At 42.3% G+C, this 21,507-nt stretch overlaps 1 protein-coding gene across 2 annotated transcripts in view; it reads right to left on the reverse strand.

The window, feature by feature from the left end:
- Positions 1-21,507, reverse strand: part of KCNMA1 (potassium calcium-activated channel subfamily M alpha 1) — an 863,058-nt gene that overhangs the window by 419,340 nt on the left and 422,211 nt on the right. For both annotated transcript variants that reach the window (XM_075000037.1, XM_075000036.1), the window contains exon 3: positions 3,239-3,300. In XM_075000037.1, coding sequence (XP_074856138.1) covers positions 3,239-3,300 — 62 coding nt within the window. The remainder of the gene's footprint in view (positions 1-3,238; positions 3,301-21,507) is intronic.

Consider the following 21,507-nt stretch of genomic DNA (forward strand, 5'->3'; position numbering starts at 1 on the left):
TTCTGCAACAGTTAGTTACAGCATTTGCTGCAGTAGTAACCTGAGTACTTGCTGAGTCATTTGTCAACCAGGAAATGAACCTGAAAAAAAGGTGTTTTCCTGGGGCCAAAAGGTTTACGGCAGTGGAAAGGCACAGCATGGTTCACAGTGTGTTTTGCACCATATTTTATTACAAGTTTGCAACTGCAGTTAGCTGCTCATTGATGAGACTGGTCATTATTCAAAGAGGCTGAAGTGTAATATACACAATACAAAGATTAGTCCTGAAGAATTAACAGGGAAGTCCCATTTTGATTGCTTTTTTGAGTAGCATTGTTACATGTATGTAGCCTTTACAGTATCCCTTGATTTTTTTATATTGATTATTGGTTCAAAAGCACTACATTTCATTGGTGCTTTTCATTGTTTTAAGAGAAGCAGAGTATCCACAGTTTAAATAGGGTTTCATTATACACATGTAGTACCCAGAGGCACAGAGACCTCATCTGGGGTGAGTGAAGTCTCTGCTCTACAGCCTCCACTGAGAGGCAGCTGGCCTTTAGCTCACAGGGTGGTGTGCAGGGCTTTAGACACTATGCTTGCAGGTTCTATCCCTGGGGCCAGCAACCTGGGTCTCTCAGCGTACCAGCTGGTATATTGGCCGGGAAGAACTGCTGGAAGGCCTCAGAAACTTGGGATGCGCTTCCTCAGCCCAGGGAAGCATGTAATACCCAGAGGCACTGAGACCTCATCTGAGATGAGTGAAGCCTCTGCTGAGAGCCCGCTGGCCTTCAGCGCATGTGTTAGAGTACAGGGCTTTAGCCCCTATGCTCACAGGTTCTATCCCTGGGTCTGTTGGCCTTACACACAGTACTGGAGGCCTGCATTTAGGGGTCTTAAACTGATGTTTCACTTCATATGTAATGGATATCATAGCAGCTTCTTAATGCAACAAATTGATTCAGAACTTTTCATTACAGGGAGCTGACTGTGAAGCTTCTGGATGTGAATTAAGCTACAGGTTCAAACTCTCTTGTCCAGCAATGCAGTGAATGTTGCTAGACCAGAGAACAGCTTCAGCCAGCAACCCCATGGCTGAGAGCTGGTTGGGTCACAGATCCCTGATGGCAGCATCAGCCTCAGGGACCCCAGCAGCCTTGTGGCTGGGGGCTGGCTGGGGCACTTCAGGGAACACTGCGGGATGGGGAGGAGCCTAGCAGCTCAGCGGGGGAGCCTCCAGGACAGGGTCTCCCCTCCAGGCAGCCAGCCTGACCTCATCTAGTCTGGCAAATCCCCTAATTCTGCACCACTCAGGTCCCGAGAGTGCCAGACAATGGAGGTACAACCTGTAGTAGATCTAGTAAAGAGGACTTTCTCAGTAAGAGAAAGAAGGAACTCTCTAAAACTAATGCCCTACTAGAAAGCCGGTTGGTCTGAAGTTGCTGGAAACTGCTATTCTAAGTTTAACGTTAGCTGAATAAATTGATAGGACAACTTGCAGCTCAATTGATCTGTTATCCCCAGTAGGTGAGAAATAGCAATAAAACTGTAATATTACACAGATTAGATGACCTATATATGCCCAAACACCCTCAGCAAATCTCCCCCTTAAGTTAGCTTCTTTCAGCTGGAAGGAAAAAAGAAAAGAAAGAAAGAAAGAAAGAAACAGACTTATAGAGGTCCACTGCCTGGCATTCACTCAGTAGAAAAGACTCGGGAAATACTGTACTGCCATACTGCTTCACAACACAGATAAAACTCCAGAGTGAGGGGACCCTGCCACCACAGTCAGAATTTAATTGGGCTGAGATTTAAAAAAAAAACAAAAACTAGGAGTAAAACTTTCATCTTTCCATGTCATTGTCATGTATTTGACCCTTTCAGTGGAGCATTCTATATTGCATCTAAGTACCGTGAGGGATTTTCAGTAAAGTTTGTCTATGCAAGGATTCTTCACTTTTATTTTTAGACCAGACACATCTTACAAGGCGACACAATGAGAAAAAAAAATAGTTATGACGAGAAGCTTATAAAAATACCCTCTAGTTGCACTGTCAAAAGTCCTAGGGCTTGTCTTCACTGCATTGTTAGCTCTAGGTACCACTTAAGTGTTGTCCTTACCCTGATTCCTGTCTGTCTACAGAATGGTGGGGGGGTCAAGTCATGGGTGTATGAAATCTCAAGTTCAAGGACTGCTGATGCACTGAGGATGCTGCAGCTTGAATTACAACTCCTCCTCAACTAATAATCCAATCAGGCCATGCTGTTCATCCACTCACTCTGTGTAGCTGAAGTATTATTCCACCATGTGATCGCTCTAACTTTTGCTAAGCTAGTTCAGGTGGACTAACCTGGGTGTGCTAACTGTTCCAGCAAAAACAAGCCCAAAGTTATTTGGTAAACTGTATGCACAGTCTTAGTAACTTAAAGGCCACTGATGCCCTGGTGAATTACCTTCCCTAATGGAAGTCTGATGAACAACATTCTATTAACTCCTTTGCAATTACCTTCTGACCAAGCCTCTGGTTTGCAAGAACTAGGTAATCTTACACCAGCATCCAAGTTATGTTGTCCTTACTACAAGCAGATCTATGTCAAAATAGCATGAGTAATGCATTTGAATTGATATATCATGATGATGCCCTGTCATGATGAAAATGTGACTTTTCCCCAATGAAACATCATCACATATATTTTACTCACTTCCCCTGCCCCCAAAATTTGAAATGTTTCTCATATCTAGCTTGAATGCCCTGGGACAAGCCCATCAAACTTATGACTTGGTTATCCAAACAAGTAACAATGCTAGATACAACTATGATATGTACGATATACAGTCTTGAAACGTGTTTTCAAATGAGTTCCTGAAAGTCTCCTTAGATAGGCACATTGTCCTGTACGTCTCTGTTTTCTGAAGTGCATTTCCCTTCCCTACATTCTCTATTCTATTTTCATCTAAGAATAAAGTGTCAACTTAACCAAAAGAATAAAACGCTTCTGCAGTATGAACACTCTAAACTAGGAAAAGTGTTCTTTTCTGTCATCACCTTCTCTAGCACCACCTGTAACCAGGACTTATGCAGTTTACAAATGATCTTTCCCTCATCCCTAAAGAGAGTCTGGAAGACTATGCACTATTATAAAGTTATTTGCATTCAGGTGAGGAGTACAAAAGCTTTGAGTTGAAGTAGATGAATGGAACAATTTAAAAGCATGTAATTGCTTTAGGAATAGAGGGGAAACATATTAGAATACTCACTTTGATGAATCTATGAAGTATATTACAAGAGCACCAATACTAAGAGCAAAGACTAAGACAACCTGCAAAAGAGCAAAAAGAAAAATGCAATCACTTAACAGTGTATGATGGAAACATTTATTCTTTCACACTTGAAAGAGAAAATAATATGTAAAACATCGTTCAATTTATTTTTGGCTGTCATTTGTTTAAAAAAAATAACCCTCTTTGCATTTTCAAACAATATATTTCATTTGTAGTGGGAGGGAGAAGAGAGAGAGACTGACTTCCACCTCAGGGAAATGCAATTTGCAAATGGCTCCTGTATCCTCATCTTTGCTGAAGTGGATTCATTAATTTTAAAGGACAGGCTCCCCTCACTGAAAGATATTCAAGTCATAGTGTTGCTTTCTCAGACCTATCCTGCAGCTTTCCAGTAAAAATGTCTCAAACTCATTGCAAGTAATCAATAGGGATGACAGATTAGATTGCATATGATTTATATTACATGTGTGATGGGGAACTCCATGTAATAAATTGTAGAGCTATATGACCACTGGCTTTTACCATGCACCTTTGATCATCTTACCAGTCCACTTTCTTCTAATTTGCCCATCTCTACTAGAACTGCTTCTAACATTCCAAACCTTCAGGCAGCTATATATAACTGATTCCTCTTTCCAACATCCCAGCAGATAAGGGGTGTTAGACTGATATTTCACTCCATTTTTTTCACATAGGTGTGCCATTTCATTGAATACTGTGGGTACAGGACAGGCAACAATGAAATCTGTCACTAGCCCAAGGTTAAGGCCCAATATCTTACAAACCATGAAGGCTAGAAAGGGATGCATGACCACTGAAGACTCTCTGAATCCCCCTTTTAAAATCCCAAGGTCTTTATATTCCATACAAATGGGTTGTGAAATAGCAGATATTTTGTAATTCATTTTTTTTTCAAAGATAATTTTTCAAAACATACACCATTCTCTCTCCCTGAGCCTTATATTTTTGGACTGATTGTACCAAGGACCATAGCTTTATAGGCAAAGGGACACAAACAAGATCAATACAAACATGTTTTCTGAAAGATTTTTTACAACTCTTTTTCCTGTAAATTATGTGGGATATGGAATACAGAATACAGGTGATGTGATAGTTTAGGATTCATTAGGTAACCTGTTCATGGCTTTGCTACTAATGCGGCTACCTTTAACATACACCAATAAAACCTTTATTCCACCCCTTGCTTTATGCTGTTATGTATCCTCCATCATTAAATACACATAATGCCTATTTAAAAAAAAATTAGATACCTCAAATGACAATTCCACTACACTGCCTGGAAGCTTGCCAAACCTAGGAAGTTCACATTGACAAAAATCCAATAATGTTTGAACAAGTAGATACACACAAGATACATTTGAAAGACAAGTGGCATCTGAATTTTCATATTATTATGACAAATCCTTTTTAAAGGGAGACATGCAAAAGTATTTTGTTTTTAACAATTAAAATGTACTCAGTAAATATGGAACTAAACGTTCCACTTTTATTGGAAAATGATTTTGATTTAGACAATCACCAATCCAAATCATAGCACTGACTCCAACAAACAATTTCTGTTTCCTTATTGACTGAGCAATATTAATTAATCTGACTCAGTAATAATGCACCATCTTCTTCATATCCAAGAAAGCAAGTCCTGTCTGCCCCACTAAGAACAGGGAAATGGAGGGCAAATCATATCTCTTATAATTGTACAGTAAACTCTTTCATGTCCAGCATTCTATCATCCAGAACTCTTAAATAACTGGCATTTTAACCATCAGTAAATTTTAGTTAAGTTTTCCATAACTACAGTGTAGTGAGAGTAAATACAATAAATACAGCGAATACAGGATAAGTTTACAGTATATAGTAGTACTGTTGGTAAATAAAGTATTCTGCATATATTCTTGTTTGTTTCTTAATATCTAATCTTGTTTTTCTTAAGTGTGATGCATTGCTAGGTATACCTCTCTATTATCCATAATATTTGAATATCCAGCAAACTTCTGGTTCTGGGGCTGCCAGATATGAAAGAGTTTACTGTAAGTGCTGGGCTACAGAATCTAAACAAAGTCTTATTTAATGGTTCTGGCAGGCACTATTTAAGAAACAACATCATTCACAAAAAATCAAGAAGACGCCTCAGGGCTAAATGTTCAAGGGCACTGGAAATAGAATATGCAGTGACTGCTAGATTGTCAATAAAATACAACTTATGATAAGTAATAAACAAACACTTCATCTTAGCAACAGAGAGGAAGCCGTGCTAGTCTATACACTATCAAAACAAAACACAGTCAAGTAGCACTTTGAAGAGAACTAGTCGTCTGAGTTGCACTGCCACTGCGAAGATGAAAACAAAAAGCAGTCAAGTAGCACTTTAAAGACTAGCAAAATAGTTCATTAGGTGAGCTTTCGTGGGACAGACCCACTTCTTCAGACCATAGCCAGACCAGAACAGACTCAGTATTTAAGGCACAGAGAACCAAAAACAGTAAGCAACTTACTTGCTTACTGTTTTTGGTTCTCTGTGCCTTAAATACTGAGTCTGTTCTGGTCTGGCTATGGTCTGAAGAAGTGGGTCTGTCCCACGAAAGCTCACCTAATAAACTATTTTGCTAGTTTTTAAAGTGCTACTTGACTGCTTTTTGTTTTCATCTTCGCAGTGGCAGTGCAACTCAGACGACTAGTTCTCTTCAATCTAATTTCAAGCTGCTATATATATACTCCCAAATAAATGCCACACTTGCCACAATTGTTGACTGTTTGAGTTGAGAGTCTAAGCACCAAATAGTTACTCCAATACAGGACTCAGTCTGGTGGATGTAAGGAAGCTCGCACTTCTAAGGACCATGATGTACTGGCTTCATAAAGCAGGGGACTTCGCTCTGGAGGGCTACCAATCTGCAACCCACATACATATTAATCCACAGTTAATTAGCTTTGTGCACCTCCCAGAAAACAATTCATTGTAATGCTTCAATATTGCCTTTGGCTACAGAGTTCATTATTATTCCACAAACTCCAAAATTTTTGTTAACTTCAAGATGCTGAAGGCCTATGCCACGACACCTGGGTATCAAACCCTAGTCTGCAAAGTTTACAGGTACACTGTCACACCAGTCTTTCAGCTGAAAGACTACTGATGGCTGCTTACCTAGTACATAGGAATCCAGTCCACATTTGAGGCCCCTCCCCAGAGTGCTATTGTTAGAGTCCCAGAGCAGCTAGTGAGTCCAGCTAGAGAGTTCCACTGGCCTTACATACGCCCATAGCAAGAACAAGGAACTATCTGAAGGAGCTTCTCCTCCCCCCAGTTTGGCACCACAGCCTAACTTGGTTACAGACAAGTTATTTTGAGATTAACAGCTGTTATTTCAAAATAACTTTGCTGTCGTCTACACTATGCATGGTCTACTGCAAAATAAACGTGTAATAGTGGGTGTGTTATTTTGAAATCGGTAAACCTCATTGCAGGATGAAGAGTGTCTATTTCAAAATAACTTTTCAAAATAAGCGCTATCCTGTGTCTTAACAGCAACTATTTCAAAATAGTTATTTTGAACTATTAGGCACCATTTTGAAATAAGCACTATGGCTTTGTCTACACTAGTAAGTTCTTTTGAAAGATTTTTCAAAAAAAGTGAGGGGTCTTTTGAAAGAGCCCATGATGCCTCTCCACACAAAAAGCTCACTTTTGAAAGTAAATCAAAAGAATGTGGTGCTCCTTTCTAAATCACTCTTCCTTTCCCATTTCAGGAAAAGCGCCTGTAGCCAGACAAAGTCTCCCCCTTACAAGCCAGCTTGCTCACTGCCCCCCCCCCCACTGAGGAGCACACAGGGCACGGAAACAGCTGCTGACAGCACAGTCTTTGATGCCCTCATTGAGGCCCAGATGTGCTAGCTCATTGTGACCCTGAGAAACAGAAAGTACAGATAGAGGGCTAACAGGCCAAACTGTCAACAAGGGAGGGGGGACCCTCAGGAAATCACCCCAGCTGGCATTGATAAATTTGATGACCACACAACCATCCCAGAAGGGGAAATCTCCGCCCCCGCAAAAAGAATGTCCTGTACTCTCAAATTGCTTATCTCCTGTCTTACAAGTGCAAATTAAGTAAGAATTGCCCTTGTAACAAACTGGTGTCACAAAAGACAGACCAATGTGATCTGGCACCTTAAATAAGAAAGAGAATACGTAACCTAAAAGGGGCATAAAAGGTGGGCCCAGCAGAACTCTAACTCTGAGTGCATTCCACCAACTACCTGCTGGTTGGGTCAGGTGATTGCCTCCCGAGGTCCACAACTGGGGACGCCCAACCTCGTATTTGTCTTTCCGCGGAATTGAGTGACCGATCTGGCTTGGCTACGCTGGTATCGAGAGACGCAGAGAGGGTAAGATATACCCATGCTAGGTCTCCTTTCTTTTTGTGCACAGCTAAAGAATTAGAGCTCTGTAACTAGATGTTGTTGTATCAAGATATCACTGTGTTAGATGGTAACAGATATCTTTGTATTGGATTGTAACGTAACTTGTTAACACCTGTACTTTGCTAGCATATAAGAAGTAGACAATAGCCTTTTGTAACCACACGCTTATAACTGTAGCTTAATAAACTTGTAACCAGTTAAGATCTAAGCCTGACTGCTGTTAACCCTTTCGTCACTACAACACAGCCGACACAACAAAAGAACTTTAACCGTTTGGTTACTACAGCCTGGCCGTGGGTGAGAGTGCTAGCAGCTCCCTGCTCCAGTAGTAAAAAAAAACTGGGTTGCTTACGACCCAGGGGAATCCGTCAGCCTGTCTTGGCTGCTTGCAGCGACAAGCTCCCTGCTCTCCCAGTTTTAAACTCAGATGATAACAAGTGCATAGTTGGTACCCCACCGCACATTACCCGGCCACAGGCTAACAGCGCCCCCTTTCCAAAGCTGTTTTCAAAAGAAAATGTATGTAGATGCTCCACAGGGCCCTTCTTTCGAAAGAACAGTCTTCATTTTAGATTTCTGACCTGTCCTTTTGAAAGAGTAAGGGCAGTGTGGATGCTCTCGTTCAAAAGAGAAGATCAATCTTTTGATCTGCTTTTGTGTGTGTGGACGCACTCTTTTGAAAGAAGCTCTTTAAGAAGAGATCTTCCACAATAGCTTCTTTTGAAAGATCTCTGTAGTGTAGATATAGCTTGTGTGTGCAGACTATGTATTTTGAAATAGATAAGTGCTATTTTGAAATACATATTTGCATGTAGCAGCCCTATTTCAAAATAGCTATTCTGGAATAGCTTATTTCAAAATAGGGCTGCTGCGTAAACGTAACCCTTGACTTCTGATATTTGAATGTAGTTCATAGCTTCAAGGTGATCTCCTGCTTCTGATCTCCCAGTATTCTAACCCAGCTGACTGATAACTCCCGTCTTGTGACGACGTACTTTGGCTCTCACCATTAGAGATGACTGCCCATGAGCCAACCAGGGCAGCTTGTTTTTTGGTTTGTTTTGGTTTGGTTGTTGTTTTTGGTTGCTTTGCAAATTAAATTCAACCAACTTTGGAAATATTGGCGTATATTTTTCATTTGGATTCCAGTGGCGATTTTTTTCCCCTTCCTTTTAGCCAGGTAGGTTTTTCCTTACGTTTTTGCTAAAAGAGTAAGACTGCATAGTCTACACAATAATACAAAGCTTAACAACTATTTTAAGTTCTCTCTGAAGTCCTACTATTTAGGCAAGAATCTGACAGTCTTACTATATGCAATACAGAGAATAATGTCCATTGTGTCAGTTCTAGGAGGAGACAACAAAAGAAAGGACTAGAAATCCCTGTTCTTTTAGCTAACACTCAGCAGCAAAATGGCATTTTCTGAAGTGGTGTAACTGTCATTATATATAGTACATTGGAGCTTTGCAGGGGCACAATTCTGAAGCACAGTAACCAGGACTAATATTTTGTATCTGCCCAATGAGTCTCAATAACTGTTTTAATTTCATGATGCTGTCTCACAAGGAAAACTGGGTAAAAGTTATTTGTGTACACATGCAAGAAAAACCACATTGCTGATCAATTCAACCTTCTTCAGAGATATTTCACTTTCTGAGATTATTCACCTCAATATTTTTTATGACAAAAAACTACCTCCTCAAATTTTCATGCCTCATCCTGTTTTGCCATAGACTTCCATGAGTATAGGATCAGACCCTTAATGCTACAGTAATACTACAGGTATTACTATTTAACCCTTATTCCATGCAGACAACTTGAGCTCAGTTCTGCCCCTAGTGAGCTCAGAGCTTTGCTATTGATTTTGATGAAAAAAGTAGCTTCAACTGTATAACTAAAGACAGGTAATAAGGTCTGGTCAAGACGCAGTCCATGGGTCACATCTGGACCACCAGATGCTTTTCAATGAAACCCAAAATCTTTGTATTCACTTATTATTGACTGCTATCATCATTATTATTTACTTTGGAGTCTGAAATATACCTTGATCAAGAAATTTGGACACTGAAAAAAATTACTTCCACTTGCATGGGGATTCAGATACAGGAGTTTGGCTCTTCTGCCGAGTCAGCAACAAACCATTAATTGTGCGGGCACTAAACAATTATTTTAAACTACAGAAGACAAAAAGTGAACAAAACTACTCAATCTTTATGGAAAAGTTTGTCTCAACCATTGGGTAAATGTGTTCCTGTATTGTGTACTGGCACCTTGTCGCCAGGGTTCCCTCCACTGAGGAGGCTGGTGGGGCTCAGGGCCACCGCTAGCTCCCAGCCATTGAGCTGCCAGAGCACCTCCACCCCCAGTCCCACAGCAGCATAGGGCCGGGAGCCAGGGTCCATGATGGCACTGTAGCAGTGCAGGGACTGGGAGGTTGCCATGGGGCTGGGAGCCAGAGCACCTGTGGCCAACAGCTGAACAGGCCGGAAGCTAGAGCCCCCATACCCCTCTGGCAGCCTCAGCTATGGGAATGTGGGGGTGGGGGAGAGGAGGAAAAGAGCCATACCAGCTCCTCTTTTTCTTTTTTTTTAAACAAACAAAAAGCACTGATTAATAATCCTAAATCATTAAACTTTGTTCTGTTCTTGCTCTCTCGTTGTGTGTGTGTGTGTGTGTGTGTAAAAATAACTAACTTTTCCTTCCAGGCAATAAAATGACACCATCAGGTAAATGACATCTGTGTGCCACCCATGGGAGTGGTATGGAGGCAGGAAGACAGACCAAGACAAGAGAGGAGGCCCTAGGAAGGCTGGGGATAGCCATGCAGCTCCCCAGCCTACATAGCCAGCCATTTTCCTGGGGCTTCCCCACCCCATTCTGGCCCCTCCCCTCCCCCACAGATATGGGCCCTCCCTCCACCACTGGCTCTGGGAGGTGAGGCAGTGGCAGAAGCCATCACTGCCAGGCAATGGTGGGGAGAGAAAGCATCTCTCAGAGCTGACTGACTTCCCCCAGGCTGAGCTTCAGGACATGGCTCCTGACTAGGGGCAGCTGGAGCTAGGATCTGAGCAGGCCCCCCCCGCCTCCTCTATTGGGAACGGAAGGCACTGCTCAGAGCCAAGCTCTGGCTGCCACCACTGACAGGGGACCATATTCCTGCTGCCCAGCCAGGGACTGATGGAGTCAGGAACAGAAGCCAGAGCTCAGCTCTGAGAAACACCTTCCTTCTCTGCCATGGCCTTGCAGCAACAGCTACTCCCAGCTCCTCCCTTCACCCATGGCCAGAGATGCCTCTGCACCCCCTCCCTTACTCTCCCATGGGGCTGCTCACAGCAACCATCCCCCATGCCTTCCTGGGTGGCAGCCAGACCAGGGTGGGTGAGGAGGGCGGGGGGAAAGGGGCCAGGGTGGGGAGAGAGGCCCCAGTTGGCTGGGGTTGATTGTGCTGCTCGCTCCCCAACACCCCAGGAGCACCACATCTGGACACTTAGCTCCCTGATCTCCTTGAAAGGGGGCTGGGGTTGGCAAGCATAGCATGCAGTGGGCACAGCCCCCTTGTAATCCTAAAATAAACAAGATACTTATGTGAGGGCTTCTTTTCCCATTCCCATTGTACTGAGAGAAAAAAAGCTGACCTTACAATTCACATTGCCTCAAGACCACTGTTCCCTCTCCATGGGTGGAATAAATTGTGTTATGTGCACCAAGGCATGTGTGAATGTGCACCACCAATAGAAACACATCCTGCTGTCTATGGACAACTGTGGGCACTCTGTTAATCAGCTGGGTGGCACCTGAATCTCTCCTGGATGGCTGCCCAATGTCATTTTACAGGGCACACTGCCGAAGACCCCAAGAATGCCCAAGAAAGGGTTGTGGGAGGGAGGAATCAACCCTGTCTCTTCTCCTGTTGGCAGAGCTTTTTCCTCCCCTAGTCCCTTTAACATGAAAAGGAAATGAGTCTGGGCTGTAACTTGCCAAGGTTGCCTGGCATCAAGGGTCTGCAGCAGATGTTCAATTCAGTTGAAGTAATGGATGACTTTGCCTAAAAATCCCCTATGTCAGATTAATCTGTCCAGTAAAAATGGGCCCAATTTAGAAAATTATGGATATGCCCCCATTTCATATATCCCCAAGTTCACATATTTTGAATGCAGTATTTTCATTGAGCTGGTTATAAACCAGAGAGCCAGTTATGGAGTTTAGATAATGGTTCAGATTCCAAGCCACTGGCAAGGTCTTCATTGTGCCTCATGTCTGCTATTTGGATACTTTTGCTTTCTTAGCAGCGATATACTGAAAGGTTATAGCTCAAGTGGATAATTCAAGTGGTGAATTCACAGTCACCAGAAGCAAGAGAGAGAGAGGGCAGATATGCATGCAAAGTTTTACCTTGTTTGTCAAGTAGACCTGGCACAAAAAAGTTCTCTCTCTCTTTATTATTCCATTGCATTTGGCACAATATTGCTCCTTCTACATATTTATTATAGCTGCTCTCTTTATCTGGAAGGAATCTGTTATTTGTAATAACATGCTGTTTGTTTAAGCACAGGGGAGATGGAATTATTCAGCAGCAACTACACTGACTAAGCACTTAGTTTTGAGTCAAAAACAAACACCGCTTTGACAGGAGGGGAAAATAATAAAAGAGCTGCTGTACAATCACCAAATGCTTCTTAAAATAAAACCAACACAGCTTTCAGTAAAATGGCACAAAGCATTTCCGAGGCAGGCAGTCACAGAAACAATGGAAAATTCATGGCCAATTCACCCGTAAATGAAGTACAGACAAATCTGTTTTCCTCTAACCTTAGCAACTTTAGAGGAGCTTTGGCTAGGCTGTGTTGCTTGAGATGACAGACTTGTTCATCCTGATGAAAAGCAAAGAGAATAATAAGAGCTTGGCAATCAAGATTTTTATGAGGGGTGTAATGAAGCAAAAGAAAAGGAAGAAGCGTAGATATTTAACAAATGCTGTTTAAATGAAGCCTTAATACTTTGGGGTATGATCATGACTCATCTCAAAAGCAGGCCTAGCAAGCATAAGGGTACGAGACCCCCACAGAAAATCTGGATCTTGAAGGAAATGATGCTACCGGTTTGACCTCTCTAGTCTGGCACCCTTGAGACCTGACCACCATAGAACAAGAGAATTTGCTGGACTACAGGAGGTCAATATTGTCTAGCAGCATTACCAACACTTCTGTTGCTTATGGGTTCTTAGAAGACATTTAGGGGTAAATTAGAGCCATAACAATAAAGACCACTGAGAGCCAAGACTAGTTAGTGGCTGTAAGCAAACTTGATGGGATGATGGGAAGCTCAGTGACACCCATTGTAAGTGAACATGCAGCTAACTAAAATCATGCCAGAACACAGATGTTGCCTGATGTGAAAGTGCTGGACCAGGGAGGATCAACCTGTACTGATAACCAGTGCTACTTACTGGGTTATCTTAAATTGGTACTGAAGCAATGCCCTGAGATGATTGGACACACATGGCGCAATGCATATATGGACAACGACCAAAATGTTTGGACTGATCATACAGAGAGTAGATGAAGGAGTGGGGACACTGAAAAAGAGACAAAATAATCAATGGAACAGAGAAATTATATCAGGAACCTCTTTACCCTCTCAAAATACAAATGTTAGAGGACATTCAATGAAACTGAAAGGGAGCAAATTTTAAAGTAATAAAAGGAAAATTCTTTTTTAAACAAACTGACAGAACTCACAATCACAAAATATTACAGGCTAAGAGTTCAACAGCAATCAAAAACAGGAATGGGCATTGGTATGGATAGTAAAAATACCAAAGGTTTTAATAATAAAGATTTTTTAAAAGAACAAAGTTTCAACAGTGAGATAAACAACTCTGCTTCAAAGCATGTCAACCTCTCACTAATGGCAGGTAAAAGAAAATTCTTCATGGGCAATTTGGTCAATAGCAATCTCGTGACTGATTTATTGAGCATTCCTGGGAAGCAGCTGGTATTGGTCACTGTAAGAAACAGCATATTGGAATACAAAGCCCACTAACCTGTTCTAGCATAGCAGTTTATGTGCCTCTAAGCCAGGCTTCCACTACTGAGCATGCCTTCTCCAGGGCAGATTCTGACATCTTTTGAAGTCAATGGAACATCCTGGGGAGTAAAGCTTTATATTTCCCATGAGTAAAAGTATCACCAATGGGTACTTTTCAGATGAGGAATAAAATCTAAAGTCTTTATGGGTTTCATGGTTTTCAAGCACGTTGTTTGCCCTGGCCAGATCCTAGTTTGATTACAATATGCTAATATATTTTCTGAAGAGTTCTTCACTGGTGGTGATGTTCATAAGCAGGCATTATGAACTACTGCAGAGGTTGGTGCATTTAAGAAGCAGCTAAAGAGATTTAGATGAATTCTTGTCCCTGGTCCACACTACAAAGCTAAGCTGACACAGTGCAACTGATCTTGACCTAATTGTTCAAGTGCCTACACTAAAATTCATTCCCACTGACTTATCTCACATACTATGCTGTATACCACAAAGGCTGTAGCGTTCATGTAGTTAGGTCAACACAGTATCAATGTAGAGGATATACCATTTACATGACTATTACCGGCTTTCAAAAAACATCCCACAATGCCCCACACTGATAGTTCAATTGGTGCAAGAACTTCCCACAAGGATGAGCACTACTGACCCAAGGGATGAAGTGTAAACATGCACAAGTGATATAATTACTGCAATGGCTGAAAGCCAAAATAAGTTAGGTGGACTTAATTTTGTACTGTAAACATGCCCTAGGTCAAAGGAGTGACAAGTCACCTGCTGTCTCCTTCTCCCCAGTTTCTCTAATGCTTTTGTATTCCTTCTTGGTTGTTCCTAGAAACTCAATCAGGTTTTCTAAAAACTTGTGGGAACATGACAATAAATCAAATTTAAAGGTCAAAAAGTCTTTTCTTTTCAATAGGACATAAGTTCTGACCACGATGTTTTAGATCGAACTTAAAAAAAGCTTCATATAAATACTATTTTAAAAAAACCACTCTTCTTGTTGCATTTTCTTCCTTTGCAGATGATAACAGGTCTCCCAAATGTCTGATCCCAATTAGAATATGTTGTTCTCCCTTTGGCCATTAGAAATGTGATGAAGAATTTCAACAGGCAGAACAGTTGACTGATGGCATGTCTACATGGGAATCAGAACTGTGCTGCACAGCTGCAGCCGGCAGGGGTCAGCTGACTGGCTTATGAACTGACAGATGGCTCATAAAAACTGGTGTTTAGACATTCAGGCTCAAGTGCCAGGATTCTCTACCCTAACAGTGTCCCAGAGCTTGGACTCTAGCCTGTCTACACAGTGACTTTTCAGCCCCAGAGCCCCACAAAACTGAGTCAGCTACCCCAGGGCAGCCACATTTTATTTTTATTCCTCAGTAAAGTTACCCTAAGAATTTCCAGGGAACAGAGCCAATGCACAACCGTTTTGAAGATACCTTTAGGGCCCATGAACTAGGCTTCTCCACAATGCCTTTGGGCTGGTTGTTAACTAGACATGGGATGAAGGCAGGACTTCAATTAGCTCAGCCCCAGCACAGGAAGCAACAGGAAAGGTGAATCTGTTTCTGTCCATCTCCATGCATTTCTTTGATCCCTGCATACGCTGAGAATAACATGGGGCATTTTCCCTCTATCCCAGAGGCAGATGCAGCTAATTACTAGTTTAAATCATATCTCACACTCCATCCATACTGCATCTGAGACAGGTTATTCTGTTCTGATATGGGTCTATATAATTTCTAATGAGGATAGCAATATTGCAGGAGACACGCATTCCTTTAAGCATTTAGTTTAAGAATAGAAGACTGACAGCAAGCAAATGGCCATTTCGAAGATTACTAATGAAGCGCTGAATTGAATGTTCAGCGCTTCATTAGCATTAGGACGCTTCCCGCCACGGCACTTCAAAAGCGCCGCTTTCGAAAGCGCGCAGATCGGTGTGGCTACATGGGGGTCCTCTTCGAAAGGACCCCACTCCTTTCGAAATCCCCTTATTTCTCTCAGCAGAGGGGAATAAGGGGATTTCGAAAGGAGCGGGGTCCTTTCAAAAAGGACCCCCATGTAGCCGCACCGAGCCGCGCGCTTTTGAAAGCAGAGCTTTTGAAGTGCCGCAGCCGGAAACATCCTATTTTGTGAATATTCAATTCAGCGCTTCATTAGTAATCTTCAAAATGGCCATTTGCTTGGCCATTTTGAAGTTTTGGCCAAGTGTGGCCACAACCTGAGAGTAACAGGTACCTAATACTATTATGCTAGGAAAAACAAAAAAGGATAGGAAATCTAAAAAATTGTTTAATGGAATGAAGAAGCCTGCAAAAATTCCCTGCACAGTACATACCTAAGCTGGTGTTGACTTGCTTTGAAATATTATTTCAGATGTTTGCATCTGAAAGTCTGCTTATTGTAAGGTCACAGTGTCAGTCTTCATTTTTGGTGCTAAAGCATAAGCTCTACTGCATTGCTTGGAATATATTAGACTGTGCATTATTAATATTTTAAAGGTCACTTAACTTTAATTTCCTTATGAATACACTTAATTGCTAATAAAAACGGTGAGAGGGGTTTTTTTACAATATTTAAAGATAAAGCTGTCTCCCTTAGCCTTTGCATTTTGAATTAGGCAGAATACAAATTATTTCTACTACAGTAAATCTACAACTTCCATTAACTCCAGCGTCCACTAATTTAGTGACACCAATAGCAGCATTAGGACCTTGCCAGCAGACTGAAGCTTCCAACTAATTTTAAAATTGTCATGAGTTTTAATAATGATGTTGGAAATGTCAATGTGCAAAATAATGTATATTGGAAAAATATAATCCTACTATATACAAAAAGATGTTGGCGTCCAGATATTTTACTAATGCTCAAGAAAGATCTTGGAGCCATCATGGACAATTCTCTGAGAAAATCTGCTCAATGTGCAGCAGCAGTCAAAAAGCCAATAAAATGTTGGGAACCATTAGGAAAGAGATCAATTATAATACAAAAAAAGAGTAGGGTCTCAACATTCAAGAGGGTTCTGTGTTGAGAACCCTCGCAAATGTTGAATTTTGTGAATTGTGCTCCCACCTGGAGCCTGGCTGCCGCTGCTCCTCTCCAGGACCCCAAGGAAGCAGCAGCCACTGGCACTGCTGCCTGGAGCCCTGAGAAGTGGCAGCTGCTGGTGCTCTCTCCCGTGGAGCACTGGGAAGCGGTGGCTGCTAGGGCTCCATGCCCCAGAGCCCCAGGGAAGCGGCCGCTCATGAATACTTGAATTCGCGAACCATAGGTTCACAAATATTGAGACCCTACCATACCATAATGCTGCTATATAAATCTATGATATGTCCACATCTCAAAATATTCTGTGACGTTCTGGTTGACCCATCTCAAGAAAGATATATTAGAACTGGAAAAGTGTACAAAGAAAGGCAATGAACATGATTAAGGGTGAGGAAGAGCTTTTGTATAAGGAAAGATTAAAAAGATTGGGACCATTCAGCTTACAAAAGAGATGACTAAGGCAGATGTAATCAGCCTATAAAACATGAATGGTGTTGAGAAAGTGAGTAAGGAAGGGCTATTTACTCCTTCAGTAACCCAGAGTCATCCACTTTAATTAATAGAAAATAAAGCAACCATAGGAAATATTTCTTCATGGTTACCACATATACAGAGGGGCTGTCAGACTTGTTTGGCCTCTGGCAAGGCAGGGGCATGGCTTCATGGCCCCAGTAGGAGGGGAACCTCAGCCAGAAAGGGTGGTGTTGGAGCCAGCCTCCTCCAGGTAGCCCTCAGCCTGGCCTGGATTGTGTTGCTTGAGACTCCAGCAAAAATTTAAAGGGCCCAAGACTCTGGTCACCATGGTAGCAGCAGCCTCTGGTCCTCTTGAACCACCAGACCCAAGGAAGTTTTGCTCCGCTTTATCAGCAGATCTTACTTTCTCAGCTGGAGTACTGCAGAAAGGGAAGTAGGAGTCATAGTGGATAACAAGCCAAATATGTGTCAACAGTGCAGCACTGCTGGAAAAAAAAATAAGCAAACATTATTCTGGGATGTTTACAAAAGTGCTGGGAGCAAGAAACAAAAACTAACTCCTTTTCTCTCCTCTACACTGATTAGGCTTCAACTGGAGTAGTGTATCCAGTTCTGGCCACCACATTTCAGGAAAGATACGGACAAACTGGAGACGATGCACAGAAGAGCAACAAAAATGATTAAAGCTCTAGAAAACATGCCTGGTGAGAAAAGATTGAAAGAATTCAGCTTGTTTTAGTCTGGAAAAGAGAAGACTGAGGTGGACATAACCGTTTTCAAGTACATAAAAGATTGATACAAGGAGAAAGGTAATAAAAATATGCTCCCTAACCTCTGAGGATAAGACAAGGAGCAATGGGCTTCAATTGCAGCAAAAGAGGTTTAGGTTCAACATTAGGAAAAAAAATCCTAGTTGTCAGGGTAGTTAAGCATTGGAATAAATTGCCTAGGGAGAATGTGGAATCTCCATCACTGGGGATTTTTAAGAGCAGATTAGACAAACACCTGTCAGGGAGGGTCTACATCGGGGTCAGAAACCCTCTTGCACAGGTGCCAAGAGTCTCATACGAGTCAATTTTCATCTGCACGTGAGGCAGGAGCTCAGCCCCTATCCCTCCTCCACCACACAGCTGGGAGCTTGCTCAAAGCCATATCACCTGTGGATCAACAAAAGGCCAGCTAACGCTACCAACCAGCACCTAAATGGTAAAACTCCGCATCTTAATTTATTTTTAAAGTTGTTGTAAGTAGGACTATTTGTGATTTTTAAAAGTATCACCAGCACTTGGACTGCACATAGGAGTCAAAAGGTCAAATTTCAGAACTCCACCACGGAGAGGTTATTTGGTCCCACTGTGAGTACAGGAGACTGGATTTGATAACCTTCTGATGTTCCTTCAATTCTATGATTCTTTCATACTATGCTTAATCAACTCATTGCCTAGGAATGTTATGAAGGCCAAAAGTGTAACTGGCTTTACAAAAGGATGAGAGAAATTCTTGGAGGACAGGTTCCATCAATGGGTATTAGCCAACATGGGCAGAAATGTAGTTCCATGCTCTGGGTATCTCTCAAGATCTGACTGCCAGAAGCTGGGACTAGACAGGGTATGGATTAGCTGATAGTTTCCCTGTTATTTTCTTTCCCTTTGAAGCATGTGGCATTGACCACCATCCAGAGATAGGACAGACCATTGATCTGACCCAGTATGGCCATTCTTCTGCTTCAACTTCCTTCAACAAAAAGAATGGATGGTAGCTGTATTCTGAATGGGTGGTTGCCACTGGATGACTTTTACTACTCTGTGAACTACTCACTTGACATCCTTGTTTTAACGTACAGGTTTTTAAATAACCTATCTTTGCACCACTATTGGTTCAGTGACAGCAGTGGGAATAAGAATGCGAACTCTGATTTAAACAACATGGTGACATACGCCGGTGCTCTCATTGCTGCTACCATGTTTAGAGATGCGCAGGTGGGGTGGGGGGGTGTCCAGTGGGAAGCTTAGCTTCCAGAAAGAGCTCCACAGAAGTGGAAAGCCAGTGGATGCATGTTCTCAGCAGGTGGAACTGAACCTGCATGCAACCTTACTAGCAAAAGCCATGTGCCTCTACTAGATGAACTAAAAGCTAACTTCCTCCCAGCTAAGGCTGCAGGACAGACTTCACTCTTGCTTTTCATTGGTCTCAGGGTCACATAAACAAAGCCAGATTTATCAGGAACATATCCATTATTATGTATACAAGTTAGTCAGAGTCCTGGATTCTGTAACTTTATTGAGCCTCCATGAGTCTGTGCGCCCCCCTACATGGCTGCAGCAGAGGCTGGAGCCAAGGACATCCCACCCTGCTGCGATGGCAGGGTTGGGGATGTCAGTCCTTCCCTCCACCCCACCTGCAATGGAGCTCCCCCTACCCCCATCCACAGGGAGCCAACTCCATTCCTTCTCCCTCTTCAATCTCTCCCACACTCATTATTTTAATAGTAACAGAGAGGAAGCCGTGCTAGTCTATACACTATCAAAACAAAAAGCAGTCAAGTAGCACTTTAAAGACTAGCAAAATAGTTTATTAGGTGAGCTTTCGTGGGACAGACCCACTTCTTCAGACCATAGCCAGTCCAGAACCTACTCAATATTTAAGACACAGAGAACCAAAAACAGTAAGCAAGGAGGACAAATCAGAAAAAGATAATCAAGGTGAGCAAATCAGAGTGTGGAGGGGTGGTGGGGAAGGTCAAGAATTAGATTGAGCCAAGTATGCAGACAAGCCCCTAGAGTGACTCAGAAAGTTCCCATCACGATTTAAATCATGTGTTAATGTGCCGAATTTGAATATAAATGTCAGTTCGTCCACTTCTCTTTCTAAAATGGAGCGATAATTTCTCTTCAGTAACACACATACCTTGAGGTCATTGACAGAATGCCCCATTCCATTAAAATGTTGACTAACTGGTTTGTGGATCTGGAGTGTTTTGATGTCTGTTTTGTGCCTGTTGACCCTTTGTCTAAGGGAGTTACAAGTCTGTCCAATATACAAAGCATCTGGGCATTGTTGGCACATGATAGCATATATGATGTTAGTAGAGGAGCATGAGAAAGTGCCCGTGATTCTGTGAGTAACCTGGTTAGGTCCAGTGATGGTATTTCCAGAAAAGAAATGTGGACAAAGCTGGCAGTGGGCTTTGTTGCAGGGAAAGGTTCCAGGACTGGTGTTCCTGGGGTATAGACTGTGGCTGTTAGTGAGGATCCTCATGAGGCTGGGAGGTTGTCTGTAGGAGAGAACAGGCATGTCACCCAGGGCCTTCTGGAGTGTAGCATCCTGATTAAGAACAGGTTGTAGGTCTTTAATAATTCGTTGCAGTGGTCTGAGTTGGGGGCTGTAGGTGATGACCAGTGGTGTTCTGTTCTTGGCTTTTTTGGGCTGATCTTGGAGTAGCTGGTTTCTGGGAATGCGTCTGGCCCTGTCAATTTGTTTTTTTTACTTCTCCTGGTGGGTAATTCAGGTTTATGAATATTTGGTAAAGTTCTTGTAGTTTTTGGTCTCTGTCAGTTGGATCAGAGCAAATGCGATTATACCTAAGAGCTTGACTGTAAACAATGGATCTAGTCACGTGTGCAGGATGGAAACTAGAAGGGTGTAGATAAGTATAGCGATCAATAGGTTTTCGGTACAGTGTGGTACTGATCAGGCCATCCTTGATTAGTACTGTAGTGTCCAGGAAATGTATCTCTTGTATGTTGTAATCGAGGCATAAGTTGATGGTGGGGTGTAGATTGTTAAAGTCTCTGTGGAATTCTTCTAGAGCCTCTGTACCATGGGTCCAAATCATAAAGATGTCATCAATGTATCTTAACTAGAGGAGTGGTAACAGGGGACAAGAGCTGAGGAATCGTTGTTCCAGGTCAGCCATAAATATATTAGCATATTGTTGAGCCATGTGGGTGCCCATAGCAGTTCCACTAATCTGGAGGTGTAAATTGTCCCCAAAACAGAAATGACTGTGTGTGAGAACAAACTTACAGAGGTCAGAGACCAGATTGGCTGTGGTGGCATCAGGGATGGTGTTCCTGATTGCTTGTAATCCGTCTCTATGCGGAATATTAGTGGACAGAGCCTCTACATCCATTGTGGCAAGGATGGCGTTATCAGGAACTTTTCCAATGTTTTGTAATTTCCTCAGGAAGTCGGTGGTATCTCGGATATAGCTGGGAGCGTTGGTGGCATAGGATTTG

Source organism: Carettochelys insculpta, chromosome 7, assembly GCF_033958435.1.
Source record: "Carettochelys insculpta isolate YL-2023 chromosome 7, ASM3395843v1, whole genome shotgun sequence".
Classification (NCBI taxonomy): domain Eukaryota; kingdom Metazoa; phylum Chordata; order Testudines; family Carettochelyidae; genus Carettochelys; species Carettochelys insculpta.